The sequence below is a fragment of the Montipora foliosa genome, chromosome 5 (genome assembly GCF_036669935.1).
Source record: "Montipora foliosa isolate CH-2021 chromosome 5, ASM3666993v2, whole genome shotgun sequence".
Classification (NCBI taxonomy): Eukaryota; Metazoa; Cnidaria; class Anthozoa; order Scleractinia; family Acroporidae; genus Montipora; species Montipora foliosa.
Window position 1 is genome coordinate 10,369,162 of NC_090873.1, and position 18,923 is coordinate 10,388,084.

At 39.6% G+C, this 18,923-nt stretch overlaps 1 protein-coding gene across 1 annotated transcript; it reads right to left on the bottom strand.

Moving 5' to 3' along the window:
• Positions 1-7,543: 7,543 nt before the first annotated feature.
• LOC138002928 (uncharacterized) lies at positions 7,544-17,129 on the bottom strand. Its single transcript, XM_068848891.1, has 5 exons — positions 15,262-17,129; positions 11,271-12,913; positions 10,478-10,523; positions 8,610-8,850; positions 7,544-7,625 (listed from the first exon to the last, which is right to left on the bottom strand). Exons 1-5 carry the CDS (start codon positions 17,006-17,008, stop codon positions 7,622-7,624), a joined length of 3,681 nt encoding a protein of 1,226 aa, XP_068704992.1. The 5' UTR covers positions 17,009-17,129; the 3' UTR covers positions 7,544-7,621.
• Between the last annotated feature and the right edge of the window lie 1,794 nt (positions 17,130-18,923).

An 18,923-nucleotide genomic window follows, 5' to 3' on the forward strand; every position in this document is an offset into this window, starting at 1 on the left:
GAGCCTTGAGGTACACCATGCATAAATCAGATTTCTTGGGGATGATGTAATTCCATTAACAGAAACTGTCTGAGATCTACCACGCAGATAGGAGGAGAGCCAGCATAAGACGATATCATCAAAGGCAAAATATCAGTGCAAACGGGATGACAACACGTCAAGAGTGTCAAACGCGGCCGACAGATCCAAGAGAACCAAAACAACATCGTTACGAGAATCAAGTGACTTTGTGCTTTACTTCTGAAGTAGGAATTGGGTCGACACTAGAGGTCTTGCTAGATAATAACAACACGATCTCATTCACAGAAGTGTTCAAGGGAGTCTGAAATTCATGTAAACTACAAGACAGCTGCCTCTCCTCAGTCGTGTAAGTTGAGGTAGTAGGAGTAGGAAGGCCAGCACAACTACCATTAACCTTGTTAATAAAAACATCATTGAAGGCTTCAACCAATTCGTGCAAAGACTCATGGGTAGGCAGGGTAATGTTCTTAACTTTAAACATCCTTTCAATAGTACCAAATTGCTGATTACGGTCTGTGTTTTCAATTATCATTGGGTGAAAAGTTGGACTTCTGCCTCTCCAATAGAGAATTATACCTTACACATTAATCGCCATATAACTGATTCTCTATTGTGCAACCGGATTTTTCATATTTCCATTCAAGAACGCGCTTCTCGCGCTCTTCAGCGCGAACCTCGTCATTGAACCATATTGCGCATGGACGATGTTTCACTCTCCTAGTTTGAACTGCGGCGTGGTCGTCATAAATCTGTTCCAGGGTGGTTAACAAGATGCACTCACGCAAGTTCATATTGAGCCCGTTGAGGATATAGATATGACCAAAGTTAACATATGAAAGCCTGAGTTTTGCAGACTTTCCTTTCCTACTGCAAGAGTGACGTTAATTAATAACTGTGACGGATCAGCATCTTAACTTAAGGTAATTCTCTTGAAATTGTTATACTATCAAACATTTTTGGAAACTTGGCATAATTAACATTCATGATATGAACATTAAAAAAATGCAATAAAAAAATAAGGTCACCGTGCTTGTTTACGCGTCAGCAGGCTCGTAAAATGGGGTATTTTTGCGTTAAAAATTCGAATCACCTTCATACAGAATTAAGTCTTGGTTACTTCAAAGACAAAATTTTATTTTGAAAATAAAGCTTCTTTTATTTACATCAGCAATAATGCTTTATTTACGCCGACTTTGATTCCCTGGTTGTGGGAATAGTGCACTTTTTGGGACAGTTCCGTGGTTAGCTTGAAGTCCTCGCCTTGGGTAAAATACACGCAGTACGGAACTGTTTTCCAAAAGAAATTCATGTTCTAATATCAAAATTTTTTTCTTCTTCAAATATGTTCTTTATTAGACTGTTCCTAGCAAATACCTGAAAAAAAAAATCGGGCGGCACCGTGCTCGTTTGAGAGAAGAGGAGCATTTATGTCGCTATCAGGTTGAGTTTGGGCGAAATCTCTTACGTTTTGTATGCGCACGTGCTCATGTGCAAGCGCTAATGTCGCGAAAATCGTGCCCAGTAGGGATGCGCAATGCAATACTAAGTAATTACCTTAAAACGTATAACCTTGGGGAGAAAAAAACGGGTTCTTTTTTAGTATTAGTTCTGCAGTTAGGTAATTGGAAGGTGTTAGAATTTCTTGCATAATTGGAATGAATCGAATTTGACTTTTTAAAACAATCTTCATAGCTAAATTGTGAAGAAAAGGTTGACTTTTCATAGAAGTACATGAATTTACCCAACCATGGCATAACTGTTTTGTGATCAGTGTCGTAGAGTCTTGGCTATCATCAAACGTGACTGACCAGCTTATCTCTATTCCAGGATATGCCACATGTCGACGCGACCGATTGAACCACCAGCGTGGCGGGGGTATCTGTTCTTTCATCAGATCAAACCTTAATTTCAATGAGTTATCACACCTTAATGACCCTTATATAGAGAGCCAATAGTTCATCGTTCGACTCAGCCGATTGCCGTGTAGAATTAATTCGATTATCCTGAGAACCGTATATCATCCTCCACAGAGGGATAACGACAAGTTACGGTTGCACCTGTTCCACTCCATTGATTCGTCTCTCGCCAGTCACCCGAACTCTGGTATCTATGTTCTCCTTGATTTCAACCATTTCACCCCTAAGAACCTCTGCTCCTCTTTCAAATTGAAGAAGCTTGTCTCACTACAAACAAGAGGGAATAACATTCTGGATCAAGCCTTTTCATCTCTATATAAATATTATGACGATGCTCTACTTTTGCCACCTGTTGGGCTATCAGATCATTTTAGCGTCCTTCTGCAACCATCAAACACCAAACCTGCCTGCTTACCATCTACCTGGGCACAGAAACGTGATTGCAAGGTAGCCAACAAACGTGCTTTTTTTTCTAGGCTTAAAGCTGTCAACTGAACACCATTATACCACGCTAATTTATGTGAAAATCAATACAGTATGTTCCATTCGACAATCACTACCGCCATCGATTCTTGCTTACCTGTGCGCTCCGTAAAGCTGCATCCCACAGACAAGCCTTGGATGACCGCGGAAATCAAAGACGCAATAAAGAAACGCCATCACGCTTGGACAAAAGGAAATACCCTCCAGTATAATATGTATTGCAACAAGGTTATTATACTCGGCAAAAAGGCTCGTGCTACATTCTACAAAAACAGTATCAAAAATATGCAAGAAACTAACCCTAAGAAATGGTGGGATAACATCAAACTTTTGTCTAGCCTATCCAAGCCCGTAACTCAGACCAGTATTATCGCTGATGGAGTTACTCTAAAAGACAGTGACCTTGCGGAGGCGTTAAACGATTGTTTAAACGATGTCGCCTGTTACATAGACAAACCTCTGGGTTTCAACCCACTCCCGGTAGAACATTCTACTGATAATTACGTCGTAAGTTTTGAGTCTGTTGAGAAAGCATTACTATCGATTCAAGAGCGTAAAGCAAAGAGTACGGACGACATACCTTATTGGATACTTAAGAATTTTGCATCAATCATCCATCGCCCTATTTGTTCCATCTTCAACTCATCGATTAACCAAGACCATGTCCTTGTACTCTGGAAATGTGCCAATGTCATACTTATATCCTCGGCCGACATCTATCAGTACCGACTATCGGCCAATATCATTAACTCCTGACCTGAGCAAAATTCTTGAGGGCTTTGTCTTGGAGTGGTTTGCTGCTATTATAATGCCTCAGGTACTAGATCCATTCCAATTTGGTCGTGTTAAAAAATCGCCAACATCTCATGCCCTAGTTCACCTTATCTATTAATGGCTGAGCGCAAAAGAAACTCCACGGACCATGCTTAGATCTTGCCTTATTGACTTTTCCAAAGCTTTCGACCTCATCGACCATAATATTTTACTACACAAGCTGCAAGAACTCAACGTTCCTCAACTACTTCTCAATTGGTGCGCTGATTTTCCTCACAACCGTAAACAACGTGTACATCTTAATAACTTTTCATCGCCTTGGAACCATGTACATGCTGGTGTCCCACAAGGCACTTAACTCGGCCCACTTTTCTTCCTCGTTATGGTAAACGATCTAAGAACTGATCTACCGTTATATAAATATGTTGATGATTGTACGATCTACGAAGTTTTATGTTTATCTTCACCTCAATCACCAGCTGTCCAAGGCGAGTTGAATAACCGAATGGCCAGAGTCCAATGACATGAAGATCAACGTTATTAAAACTAAGGAATTTTCCACTTCATTCCTAAAGAATGATCAAATTCCTAACGATTGTTTAACAGTAGACGGCCGTCAACTAGACTGTGCCGCGTCTTCTGACCTTAAATGGTCGACTCATATTGATATTTGTTCCAAGGCTAGCAAAGGACTCTATGACCTGAGAACTCTTGAGCCCAGTAGATCTACGATCTGTTTTCCGTTATTTTATCAGACCTTTATTAGAATACGCTTGCCCCGTTCGGCACTCTTCATTGACATGTAAGTTGAAGGCTCAGTTAGAAGCCATCCAGCGCCGGGCGCTTCGTATTGTGCATCCCGCAGTTGTCATACAAAGAAGCACTTGAAGTCCTGAACCTGACTACACTCTGGGAAAGACGCGAACACCTGTGCATGAAATTTTACAAGATTGTAGCCAATCCTGATAGTAAACTATATAGCCTTTGGCCAAGACCTACGACCAAAAACTATTTCCTTAAAAACCCTAGAAGACTTCCACTTTTAAAATATAGAATTAAAAGACTCCAAACAAGCTTCATACCAAGCTCGATAAAGAAATGGGACTGAACTGAACTGAACTGCAGTCAAGATTGACTAATATTTCATAAAATAATGTGCATATTTAAATTTTTGTCATTTCACATTTGTAAATTGTAACATTGAGCTTTTCAATTCCCTTTGGAATTGCAATTCGAATGATTTTAATAAAGTTATTTTTATGTAGAGTTAATACATCTAAATAGACCAGCTTCTTCATGAGATACAAATGAAACTGTCTGGAATCGCCTTAAAGTCATGTTTACCAAGATGGCGAACAAAAGCCTGAGGAAATTCTTGTCGTATTAGAAAACCAGGGACAGGACAAAATCCAGGGCTCAGTTTCTCAAAGTCCCGCAACTTTTCGGGCCTTTTCGGGTATCACAAATTCCTCTGTATCCACAGAAGGCAGAGGTTTGGAGTCGTTAAACTTTGCAATCGTTTTGCTATCTTGAAAACACGTGAAAAGACCAGCTTGTCAAAACAAGGGTATAAACGGCTTTTCGAGCACGAAACGTTTTCAGGACTTTCTAGAAACAGGCACCAACCTGGCCCAAGCACAACAGCAAAATGAAAATTATCCTAAAAGAACGCTCTCACTTTAAAACTTACTCTGAGAAGTGCCTGACTTCAAAAGTGATGATATCTTCATCAAATGTGGGAGGTGTCTCAAGTTTGTCTGTTATTTCAATCCAGTCTTGTTCTTCGGAGCTTGATTCTTTGAAGAGGACTCGAACACGGACTATTGACATATCGATGTCTCTTCTCCTGTAATGTTTTCCCAATGACAATGGAATCTGGATGGTTACAGGCTTCAGAAAGTCAACTGCTCTTGGACTCGATATTCGCAGTATCGGTCCTGGAAAAATTTGCTTCTTCTTGAACAATTTTTGGGAAACTTCTTGAAGCTAGGGAAATTGGGAAATGTTCATACAGCAACTTTTAATGGAAAGGAGACTGCTTTTTCGACATTGCTTTTGTTTTAACGCTCACAAGAGATACAAATGAAAGAGAAGGGAAGGCGAACATGGCCTGCTCGAGTGCCTTGTAATTACAAGTATCTTTTGTTGAAATACATTCGACTTAATTGAAATAATCTCAACAACCAAAACCTAATTGAGTATTTTTGAATTTAAAATATCTAGTTTGAGCGGTTTTGAAAGAGAAGGTTTTGAAAGAGAAGGGAAGGCGAACATGGCCTGCTCGAGTGCCTTGTAATTACAAGTATCTTTTGTTGAAATACATTCGACTTAATTGAAATAATCTCAACAACCAAAACCTAATTGAGTATTTTTGAATTTAAAATCTCTAGTTTGAGCGGTTTTCCTTAAAGTTCCACTGTTAACGCATCCTTAACTTAGTCCAATCAAGTTAAAAGTTTGTATTAACCTGAATAATGCTTGGAGGTTCCTTTCGTTGATAGGCTTAACTTTTACTTTCGATTCCTCTAGAATAACAAATTTCGATTTAAACATGGATAATGGAAACGCGTGACAGGCTAACCTTGACAATGACTTTAACTGATTCATCTTGTGGAACGGCATTTTGCGGAAAAGATATTTTCGCAAGTGGAAATTCAGGCCACACCATTTCGCTTTCCTGACTTGTGATGGTATGTTTATACGATCTTAGACGACAGACCACTACGAATGTTGAACATTGCGTTATCTTACTGATAGCAACAGGAAAGAGGAAGTCTGAAACATCAGCAGGGTCAGTGTGGTCTTCCTTCATGTCTGGAAAAAAAGTTCTAGTTGTTGATCTGTAGTCACCACAGAGAATGGAGACATGTTCCACTGAGCGGTAGTGAGCACATTTCCTCTCCAGTTACATTGCTCAAACTGGCCTGGGTTGTTCAAAATGTGAACAATGCTAGCAGTACTGGCCCCAGATGTTCGAAGGGTGGATAGCGCTATCCACTGGATAACTCAATTGGTTTTGCTAGCGTTTATCCGATGGATAGTGATTTATCCGGTGGATAGCGTTATCCACCTTTTAAACAACTGAGGCCTGGATACCTGAATTGATTATGATATGAGTCATCCGCGGGATGGTGGTTCTTTTCCCTCATTTTATCGTAGCAGTGGCAGTGATAGTGGTGCGCGGCAGTGGCAATGGCAATGGCAGTGGCAGTGGCAGTAATAGTGACTGTGGCCAACGATAGTGGTAGAGATAGTGGCAGTGGCAGTGGCAGCGGTAGTGAAAGAGGATGTGGCAGTGACAGTGGTAGCACGGGTGGCAGTAATAGTGGCTGTGGCAGTGATAGTGGTAGTGATAGTGGCAGTCGTAGTGGCATTGGCAGTGGCAGTGGTAGCACGAGTGGCAGTAATAGTAGCAGTGGCAGTTGTAGCACGAGTGGCAGTGATAGTGGCAGTGGCAGTGGCAGTGGCAGTGGCAGTGGCAGTGGCAGCGGTAGTGATATCATATCATATCATATATCTTTATTTACACTCGGATTTTTAGAGTAGCTTGGTGTAGCTAATATCTCCGAGCATTTACCCTACCAACCATGATACACCACAGAAGACAGACCACAACACCGGGAACTACATACCCTACTCTTTACAACAAGTGTGCGGGTTCTTTTACGTCCCACAGGATTATGAACATTGAAGGGTTGGGAGACGGGACCTCCGGCTTATCGTCCTTATCCAAGAAGACTAGAGAGTCTAACCATTTGCAGATGTAATTACAAAGGCAGCATTTTCTCCTCAGTTATTTAAAGACCCTGAGTGTTGGTCTGGCCGGAGTTGAACTCACGACCTCCCGCGTGACAGCCCGGTGCTCAACCAACTGAGCCACCGGTGCGCGGTAGTGATAGTGACAGTGGCAGTGGTAGTGGTGGTGGCAGTGGCAGTAGAAGTAACTTTTTTTCTACAATCAAGCTACATTTACATGGAAGAAGTTCTAAGAAAAATTTATACTGTGAAAGTAAAACACATTGTCCATTTTAAGCCAAGAGTAGCATCGGCCTTCTGCTGCTACTTGGGTCATGTTACAAAACCCACTTTATTAAAATGCCAAAAAATAATAGCAAATAATTGAATTAAATTCTCACCTTCTAGAGTCCGCAAGTCCTCCGTTTCAACAACATCGTCCCACTCATTAGTTTCAGTATTGATTAAAGTTTTAATCACCACTTCGTAACCCTTAAGACTTGAAGCACAGTGTGGAATAACTATTGTGACAGCTTTATTGAAATGTAGAATCCCCGGACTGTCCACTACTGATAGCTCAATGACATCGCTAACGATGGCTTCATGGTGAAAGAGAGGCGGGCAACGAGCAGCAGGATTCCATCTGAGAAGGGTCAATATTCTGTCTTCAGGCACTGCGTCTCGAGGGAAGATTACCTGTAAGGCAAATTGCTTGAGGTCCCACCGTCTCCCTTCTTTGACAACGTTTCCTCTAAAAAATGTCAAACAAAAAAGTTGGCCCACTATGCCCACGTATCCACCTAGTACCTAGTACGTAGTCTTCTTCGCATCCGTTTTTTTGGATGTCACGCAACGCTCCCCGCAAAGAACCTTGGTGAGGCGAGCGTTGCATGCCGCCCAAGGAGATTAACCCATACGAAGAGAACCTAACTCGTTCGTCGGACTTTTGTGTGGGAGATTGGCGGGTTAAAAACCCAGTCCGAACAACTCTCAGGGTCTAAAAAAAACTGATCAGAAAGTGCTACCTTTGTGATTTCACCTGCAAATGGTAAGACTTTTTCAAGTCTTCTTGGTGAAGTACTATAAACCGTAGGCCCCATCTCACAACCTTTCCTGTTAATCCGCAACACCGTGGATCGTTACAGAACCCACTGTTCGTGAAGAGTAGGGGAGACCCCCCAGTTCTCAGAGAATTGTAAAACCAGACAATTGTAAACCGTCATGAGACTTTATGTGATATGTGCCGTACATAAATCCATCACCAGTACCAAGATCACGATAATTGCAAAAATGCCATGTATTGCAGCCAAATCAGCAAAAAAAAAACCCATGAAACACAGAAACTCACCAGTTTCCATAACCTTCTCCAGACACTAACTATGCATTATCATACATTTTTCAAAGAAAAAGACTAGAATTTTCGCCAAGTTATGCAAACTTGGCCAACTTTTGCTAGCTAATGTTGAAGTTTCCATAGCTGTCGACCTTATTCCTCAAAACTAGCGATGTGGTCAAGAGATGTTGATTGATGGGACGACATTTAACGAAATTGCGGGTAAATGTTGCATATTCCTAGCTTGACGACCACCTTCAAAAGTAAACGGTGTAGCTTCGCGATTGCCTTATTATTTTGATGGCATATGATAAACCGTGATTTCAAATTCTAGAAATCATCTTTACCTGTGTAAAACAATGCTACTCTCATCCATTTCTCCAACGGAACTCGAGTATTCATTTTCATCCTCAGATGTGATCTCGATTTCCTCCTCAAAAGTTAAATCGTCCTCTTGGTCTTCCGCAGATTCTTCAGCGGTTACTTCTATCTCTTCGTCTTCTTCTCCCGATACAGTTTTGCTTTCTTCTTCATCTTTCTCTCCACTGGCACTCCCTTGTGTCGTGGTGGCCTCTTTAAATAAGGGTGCTTGGGGTTATCACATAAACGAAAGGAACGTATGAAAGATGAATAAAAATTAAAGAAAAGACTAATTGGCCATTTTACAATAAAATTAGGGCGTACAGTTACTTGACCTTTGAATAAAGTCGACTTTTTGGAGCTATCAAAATAGAGAAACCACTTGAAAATCAAGAAAATAGCTAATGAATGACATCAATCAAAAAAAAAAATCCAAGAAAGTTCACAAGTTAAGGGAAACTCGCGTAACTGCCGTTACAATGTCAAACTGGGTTTTCCTCAACACTATCACTCTCATCAAAATCTCTGTGCAGCTAGTTAGCTGTCTTTTATGACATATGTTGGTCGTGAATATGCTACTGTGGTTCTATGTACGTTTTCCGTTTCCTTACTTTGTACCTGAAAAATATCAAGACCATTGTTACTCAGGCACATGACCATAATCAAGCTTAAAAGCCGCGATAATCCGATGGCAGACTTTTCAAAAATATAAATCGTCAAAGTACCTTTTTCCCACGACAATCCGTACTAGGAAGCCTATTCACAAATACATTTGCCAGTTTTTAGCGTTGCCAAAATGATCTTGAGTAAGCACTCTCCAATGTAACAACGACATTTCAAAAACTTATCAAACGTCTCTCTTAATAGAGAAAACATGTAATTCCGAGGAAATGCATTGTGTCTATAATACAGGCAACAAATGCAGAGAAACGTTTACTTATAATATTTCGATATAAATCTATATCATCTTCAGACTGAGGTGACCAACAAGTAGCAGAAATTTAAAGCTTGTTGGGGTTCGGTTGTATTCCATTCTTCTTCTGCTTTTCCGCGAGTAGGTTTTGAAACTTCTTCTCGAGGCGAGTACGAATTTTCTTTTTTTCTCGTTTGACATAATTACTGGACATTACACTAATTTTGAAAGTTTTGTTCCCTGGCGACACAAGATTTGTTGGGTTAGAGCACTGTTTGCCGCGTACACCGCATCTGCACTCCTAATAAAATTAAAACCGAGCTCAAGCTAATAAGAAAGTTTTTTATCGTGGAACGGTTTCCCTAAACGTATTGCGAACTTATTAATTGATCGCTTTACTACGAACGCACAGAATAGGGCTCTAGATCATAGTACCAACTACACCTTCCAGAACGACCAGGGCTCAACTATCTGGCTTACCATCCCATTCGTCGGTGACCTAACAACAAAGCTTGTTAAGAAACTTAAGCGTAAGCTTCGGAGAGGTCTAGTCGACCCGAATGTGGACATCCGAATAAAACAGAAGACCGCCATTAAGTCAATCTAATGTCGTATATGAATTCACTTGCCCCGGTGGCAATTCTTTGTACATCAGCAAAACGAACAGAACTCTGTTTGTAATGTACCAATTATAGTATTTAAATTTCTGCTACTTGTTGGTCACCTCAGTCTGAAGATGATACAGATTTATATCAAAATATTATACGTAAACGTTTCTCTGCATTTGTTGCCTGTATTATAGACACAATGAATTTACTCGGAATTACATTTATTCTTTATCTTTTAAAATGATCAGCAGGTAATGAATTCTTTCCTTATCATGGCCTTTCAAGTGGTACGAAATACTAACAAGAAAAAATATTCCAAAATGTTAAGGAATACCTTTGGGTCCCAAGGTGACTGCTTTTTTCCCGGTGTTCATGAATTTCTGTCAAAATGAAGAATATACTCTTTAACGCGAATCTAATTTGCTAAGAGCCTCCAGTTAATCATGGGAATGAGTGCGATCTCTTAAAAAATGGACTAGCTGCCAACAATTTATCATATTAATATGCAAGATGCGTGCGCAATACACAATGTTCAACAGCAATGTACGCTGGTCGACCTTTTCCATCATTTTGTTGAAGTATTGTTTTCTCCAACCAATGTATATCAAAAGGTTTTTGTGGTTTTTGTGGTATCTATATAAATGAACACGGCCTCGTCAAGTTAAATCAGCCTCGGCGAAAACTCGCCTCAATGTTGATTATTTCAGATAATACAATAACATAATACAAAAACTGATTATTTACGAAGTAAAACTAATTAATGTCACACAAATTTCGCGCTCGCACTAGCAGTTAAACAGAGCCAAAGTGGATTCCGTCTGCAGCAATGTTGAAAAAGCACCCGGCAATGTTCTTGCCCTTGTGCACACTGCTGCTGCACTTATGCAGGCTCCCGTTGGTGCTACATTTTCTCATGGCTTTGTGGTAAAGCAGAGTTTTTTTCCACAGCCACCTTGTTCAAATTAGGGTTTTCGATGAAGAAAAAGTGCTCATTACTTCGGTTTAGCAATTTTGTATTTCCCTGCTTCGAAAAAGTCGGTCCATGCGCGCCCAGATAACTAGACCAAAAGATTCTGGGTAGGCTTTAAATTCATTGTCTTTCTACTACTATAGGTAAACTAACTAACCTGCAAGACATCTTGATAGCGATGGTTTCTTTCATAATCTCCCGCCGATGAAGCCAAAGCTTTAATGTCACGAAGAAACCTTTTTATCTCCCGTTGGTCCATTTCTTCGCACTTTCTCGTCCACAGCTCTTCATAAAATAATAAGGCTTCCTCTGCGCACCTTCTGAGAAGCTCCTTTTCGTTAAGGTCCAAGCATAGTTGAACGATACCCCTTATTGTTTTTTCTCTGGCCAATGAGCTCATAGTCTCCGTTGTTTCTTTAATGCCTTCCCTTTGTTCCCACTGTGCTCGCCAGAAAGTCAAAAGGGTTTTTCGGAATTCGATGATACTATCTCTTTCATTTAAGTCTTCATACAGTTGTTCTACTTTACTTCTGAGGATTTGTTTCTTGTTTCCTTTCACACCGACAAAGTTTGCCTTAATAAGAACTTTCCTGTATAAATTTAACTTAAGTCTTGTGTGCTTTAAACGATTCTCGTGCATGTCAAGTCGAATACAGAGCTCAAGTATCTTGTCCAAGAGCTCAACTCTATTATTTAACATTTCGTTGAGCTTTCTACTGTCCGTTGCCGTATCGAACTTTGTATAAAAATCTTTTTCGGTTTCATTCTGGAATCCATCATAAAACCACAATTTTTCTTTTTCATACTCGTGCTGTGCATCTCTCTCTCCTTCAATATCTCCCAAAAGCTCCACTACAGTGTCAATGATAAGTCTGTTGCTCTCAGTAAAGCTAAACCGCGAATTCTCTTTCTCCTCTTTCCAGAAACGCTGACAAAACGCCAAAGCCTCTTTCTTAAACTCCGTCTTCTGACTACCTTTCGCCATCAGGCGAATGTTGCCGTCAATAAGCTGTTTCCAAACCTTGCTATGGTTCCCAGGTTTGAGTGATTTCTCCATTTCCCAAGCATTCCGGAACAAATTTAACGCTTTTTCAGGCTCTTGTAGGTTTGCCTGAATAACGCCTTGCTGGAAAATGCTTCGCACTGTATCCGGATGATCTCCAAGACGTTTCCTTCGTATTTCAAAGGCCTTGTCAGCTGGTTTCATCGCTTCCTTGTATTTTCTTTGACACAGATAAGCATTCGCAAGATTCCCGTAGAAATCGGCTTCGTCCTCATAACCTGACATTTCAAGCTCTTCAAAAAGCCTGATTGCCTCTTTGTAGTATTCAACGGCCTTCTTGTAATTGCCTTCACCATGACAAACAGTGCCTATTTGATTTTTGTAAACCGGCACGCTATAATGATACCCACCACCCTTCAACACTTTTTCTGTCATCTTTATAGCCTTGGTGTAAAACTCAAGGGCCTTGGTGAGGTCTTTGAGGCCGTAATAGCAATTACCCATTGCGTTATAACACCTGGAAAGGATGTCATCAACTTCCGGCAGCTTTTCCATAAGGTCTAACGATAACTGCAAGCAATCCAGTGCTTTCTTGAAATCAGATTTCTTATAATAGATTTCGCCTTCGAAATACGAGTACAACCCTTGGGTCAGAGTGAAATTCTCCGTAGTTGTATCTTGAACTTTCCCAAGAGAATTAGCTGCTTGTTCCAACACTTTAAAAGCCTCACTAGGCCCGTCTTGGTCCCGGACATACAAGGATTCCCAACACTTTAAATGAGCACGAAAGAGTGAGCCTGGAGTGGAGAGGCAAAGAGTCATACAAACATCACATAAAAGATTCAAGGAAATCACCTTTGGACAACAAAAAACATCGATAAGGGAACGATAGTTGTCCAGTGTAAGAAAAAAAATATATGTCCATTGACACACTGATAAATGAACATAACATTTCTTTCAAGATATGGTCGGTGGTGACAATCACTGAAATCTTATCAACACCGCAACCAAGTTGCCTCACTTATATGTCCCGGCAGAAATGGATACCCAGTTTTGATATCTAACACAAAGTGTCCCGTTCGATTTAAGCACTTTGCCACCGGTTTCTCGCAATAAGAGAAGTGCTAGTGATTTCAGATGATGATCAGCGTTTGGGAGTCACTTTCAGCCGTTCATTGTCTGTATTCCAAGACACGAGTGATGTTAAAATCGCAGAGAAGAACAAGGGAACACTTAATGATGATGATTATCAAGATCGGCTTGCATTTAATTACGTGTATTTCTGGAATTATCTGTTTTACCTCGCTCTTACAATCAAAATTCAAATGGGTATTCTACATTCATTTGAAAGGTGCAATTAAAGCATAATTATTTCTTTTATGCATGCATGGACTACTAAGATACATGAATTTTGGACTCAGTGTTAATGATTTCTTTTTAAGAAAATGAAACGATTTAACTCTGTAATGACCTTTCTGAACAATATTCGCACAAAATTTTATAAACTACTTCAAACACACACTTTATCTGGGATCATGGATCTGTGTTGCATTATTAATACGCAGTTTCTTTTGTCCAAAACACACTATAATTTGTCGAACAAACCCTATCCATTTTCTTATTTTCATTAAATTATTTTTTAAGCCAAAAACAATTATTCAAATCGATTGAAAATGTCGTAAAAGCCAACGTGTGCCTTTTATCCCTAGCGTCTAAACACCATTAGATGTATGATGACATTATTGAAGGAAAATTCCATTTTCCTCTATATCTGCTTTACAGTGAATACAAAGAAGTAAACAAATCCAACTGGTTTGCCACTTTCCAAATTCAGTAATTAACATTATTATTATTATTATTATTATTATTCCACAAGGCGCGTAGTGCTTAGTTGGCTATAATAATTTCATATCCAACAAAGGCGAGTGAAATAATTGTTTTATCAAAAGCGCCCAAAAATTATGGATAAATCTACCCAACTTCAGTAACTGATACTGTGGAGCATGGAATAATATCTCAAATACCATGATAGCTAAAGCCAATCAAAACGCAACAAATGCATTATCCAATGAACTATGGTATTGTTCAAAAAAAAAGAGTACTAGTATATCCCAAGGATAGTAAACTGCTACGGATATTGTTGTTTACCAGTCCGTAACAGAACATTTAGAGCAGAGTTAGTTTAAGATTACAAGGCACCTATTAAATAGTAGTTATCTTCGCTTTCGACATTCAAAAGACGTACTATACAAATTCCACTTGAAACTGAAAATTGAAACGGAGTTCTGGGTTGTCTAAGGAACTAGCTTGAGAATTCGTGTAATCAAATTCAATTGGTCAATTGTGCTTCATATTCCCATTGTGCACGCTGATGGCGTCAGCGAACAAAGGCCTTCCAAAAAAAGATTTTCCTACGAGCGACTTCAGCAGTTTCATTTCACAAATTGGCAACAACTTTCTCAAAAGTGAACCAATTGTTTTATAACATTATCAACAATGTAGTTTCTTTTCAATGTTGCGTAAAGGGAAATTCCCTTCACTACTCTTTAAAGCGTTGTTTACTCATTCGTAAAAATATTCTGCCACGCTTCAGCCATCTCATGTTCTATTGGTCAGAAAACCGACAGGTGAATTCATCCGTGCAACTTAGTTTTATTTTCTGAATACAAAATTTTCTTGTGAAAAAAGCAAGGTGCTGTTTGATTGGCTAATTAACAACAGGCCACAACCTTGCTTTGTGTTATTGAACTGAAATTTAACATTTACACTACCACATTCAAAATGTGGCAAGCGTCGGCTGTCCGTTCATCGTGATTTGTAGCAATTACGAAGTTTGAAGAGCACTTAGAAATTATCTTACAAGCAGTTCAAACTTCCCCTAAGCTTTGAATCTCGAGGAACGCAGGTAGCTAGACGCATGAACCAACTGTTAAATGTTAAGTAGTAGAAAAATGTATCAGAATGCAATACAAATGTTCTAATTAAGAGTTGTTAAGTTTTTTAGATTATGTTAGAGTTCTGCCTTCTGGTTGCTGCGCAGAACATTCTCGCCGAAAGCGCGATGGATTATGGTGAAAAAAGCAAGCAAAGCCAGTGTAGTGTATTTGTTTGAAATTCCAATTATTTTGTATGATCTTTGTCTCACCTGACTTTCCGTCATCACTGCACATTTTCGCCCATGATTTGAAAAGCTCGCATTTCTTTTCATTTGGCAGCAAGGCATTGACTAGTGACACAATCAAGGCATTGTCACGAAATTCACCAGGTATGCTGAAAAACCCTGACTCCAAGGAAATGTCTATAGCAAACTCGTAGTTCGCACTGTCACTGGTAAACATCTTAAACGCTTTAACATAGTCAGCATCTACAAATCCTGCTATGTCTTTCAGTTTAGACATAAAAATCTCATAAAAGTGCCCCTTTGCTTTGGTGTACGATTCAACGAAAAGTTCATCGTCCTTTATGCTATCTGCATACTTTTTCAACAGTGGATGAATGTCATACATCAATTCCTTTTCTTCTCTGTTCACAACGGAAATGATGGCACTGGTTTCTAGCCCCTCAAGCTGAGCCACAGTTTCTGGCACACTAATGCCAAGAACCTGTGCTGCTGTGGAGACAGAGAATGGGCCACAAAACAAAGAAAGTGAAACTGCTGATGCTTTCAGGCAGTCAGATGGTAGTGTGTTGAACATTTCATGGATCACAGATTTTTCACCATGACCAACTCCTTCCTCATAACCATAAGCTTTTTCTTTGGCATCTTGAAGTTCTTCATGCTTGGACTTCGGTGTGTCCCCTTTCTCTTCAAAATCCCGGATAAATTTCTCAATTTCATTGATCAGGTCGCTCGGACGTTTCCTTTCCTGTTTCAAAATTGCTGCTAACCCTTTCAAGAGAAGAGGTTTCCCATTGCAGACACTAAGCAACTTCCCTTTTTGCACCATGTTAATGTCAGTAGGCTCGTCAGAAAAAAGGATTTTTTCCGAAAAATTATCTCCAAGTGGTTTCAGTTCATAATCCACCACCTTGTTGACCTCATTCAATGGCGTCGTTGACGTCAAAAGTATCCTTAAAGCTCTCGTCTGCCTGTCTTTATAATATCCTATAAGCTTTTCTAAGAACTCCATAAACGATTTTTTTAAGTTCGTGCCTTCCTTCCCCTGTCCCGAGGTAAACTCTTCAACGTTGTCAAAAAGAAAAAGCACAGGCAACCCCTCGCTTTCTTCAAAAGCTTTCTCCAAGACTTTTCCCACTACAAAACTCATGTCTACGTATCCAACACGCACAGTAAGGGTTAGCTTGCTCATGAGGCTAAAATATAGAGCTCTCATATCTTTTGCCTCTCTTAGATCGAAAATATAAGACTTTCCTCTATGCCATTTTGAGGAAATCTCTTGAGCAAGGGTTGTCTTTCCAACTCCTCCCGGGCCGTGTAAATTAACAACGGATGATTGCCCTGCTTCAAGTGTTGCTGTGATCCTCTTGAGATCGTCGTTCCTTCCTTGTAATTGTTTCTCCGGATCATACAGAAGCGGATGTGAAGCTATAAAGCTTTCAATAGTCTCACTGATTTCCTCCTTGTTGCTGGATTTTGAAGCGACAAAATCTTTGACGAGAGCGAGTTTGCTATTCGAGACATAACCAAGCTCTAGTAGACGTCTGAGACATGACAACAGATCTTCGTTTTGAAGAGAGTAAAAGTGTTTCCCATAAATCCTCTTCGACAACTTCACAACCTCCGCTGATTCTAGAGGAGAAAACTTGGTGGAGATGTCTCGGAAGAGTTGGTTTAACGCGAAGGAATGAACAACTGTGGACGCCATATTTAAATTAGGAGCTGCACAACGCGAAGGTTGTCGCCCCTCGCGTCTTCCTTTCTTATTGCGCATGCTAGCCAGTCTCAAAAGGCGAGAAAGCAAGTTTGATTGGTTAGTTAAAAAAGTAATAAACGTGACCGGAAGTAAACAAGAGCAGAGGAATGGCGGAAAGTCCCACAGAGACTACGCCAAGAAAAAATAGTGTCATCCCTGTGAATGACAAACAACGCTCTAAAAGAGGATAAAATATAAAATAAACGGCTCCTGTAAGCCAGCTCATGGATTAATTGGATTCCTAAGAAGGGAGGGTGGGGGAGGGGTGAGTGGGAATGGGTTTCTGCCAGGGTAGTAGCAGGGAGCATAGGATGTGGGATGTGGGCTGTGGACTTTGTTATAGCTTGTTGATAATGTATGTTGATATTGCATTAACCCTTTTCTTCTTTTCTTTGTACAACCACTTTATCCAATGTTAAAGCGGCTATGTCACGCAAAATGATGTAATTTCGTGACACCAAAATTGTCCAAAAAGTAGAATGAGACATTGCAATAACCACTTAAAACTGTTGAACAACATAAAACAAATACAGCAATATAATAGGAAAGAGAAGCATGGATGGACACAAATGAACAAGATTGACACAGATGCACTTGGGTAATCTTGCAAAAAAAAGTCGGCAAAAACGTTTTTCAAGTAATTATGGCAAATCGCTTGGATAAATGTCGTTTCTTCTAAAAATCATCTTGTTCGTGAAGTAACAATAATTTATCAGTAAAGGAATTCCACATTACCATTTTCAAGTTTTGAACTTGCAATTAACTAAAGATCTCCCCAAAACATGTGACATAGCCCCTTTAAGTGAAACTCATCTAATATAACCGACGTTATTATAAAGGAAAATTGATAAAAGGAGTAAATCCCTGCTTTGGATAGGTGTTTCCACCAATATGGCATAGCTCCCCCACTTGATACATAAACAACATACATGTACAACTCACATCCCCTTAATACACTATGACGTTGACTCAAAGCGTCATCTTTTCAATCTCTTTACATGGAAAATTGATGAACCAAATAAATTTTTATATTAAACACCATGAATTCCAACTTTATTTCCATTAAACTACTTCGGATTAGATTTGTAAATAATTTGCTACTTTCTTGTAGATGATGTAAACAAAACAATGATCTAACAAACCAGTAAGAAGGCATCAAGCACATTACACACTTATTCATACACAGGAGATGTCCATGTACATTATTTACATAAACAAACATATGAGAGGTACACTTCAAGAAAGCCAAAGCCAGAGGAACAAATGAGTCCCTCTCAGGGGGTCCTTGTTCCCTTAAAAGATTTGCTTGTGTTTCCTTGTTCCCAAAATTACTTTTAAACTTGTTCCCAGGGAACATAAATAATATTAGGGATAAAAAATCTGGGAACAAGTTTAAATTTAAAGTAATTTCAGGAACAAGGAAACACAATATATTTTGTCATTGTTCCCCTGTTCCACAAAACCCCTGGGAGGGGCTATTAGATGGCTTCTGGCCAGGAAAAAAAAAACAGATTATTATAAATAGAAAGAAAGAATTTTACCACAATTGCTTCACAATCTCTCACAATCTGATTGGCAAATTTGCCGTTGTCAACAACAGTCTAAACAACGCTGCTCGAGTCATACTCACGTCAATTTGTCACGCAATGTAATAGCCAATCAGGAATGCTCATTTTGGGATATTTATAAACCAATCATATTGTGAGAAAACTATAGACAATGCTTGCCCTTTCCTTGAGTCATGATCTGAATCATGCTCTGAAATAAACACTTTCTTTGGTGTTAAATATTGTGGTAAAAAACAAATCGAATGTGATTCAGTGTTGTCTGTACTCTTATCAACAATGACATTCGTCATCACGATAGTCAAAATTTGTTGTGGACTATCTCGGCTGCGCCTCATGAGTCCACAACATTTTGACCACTGTGACGA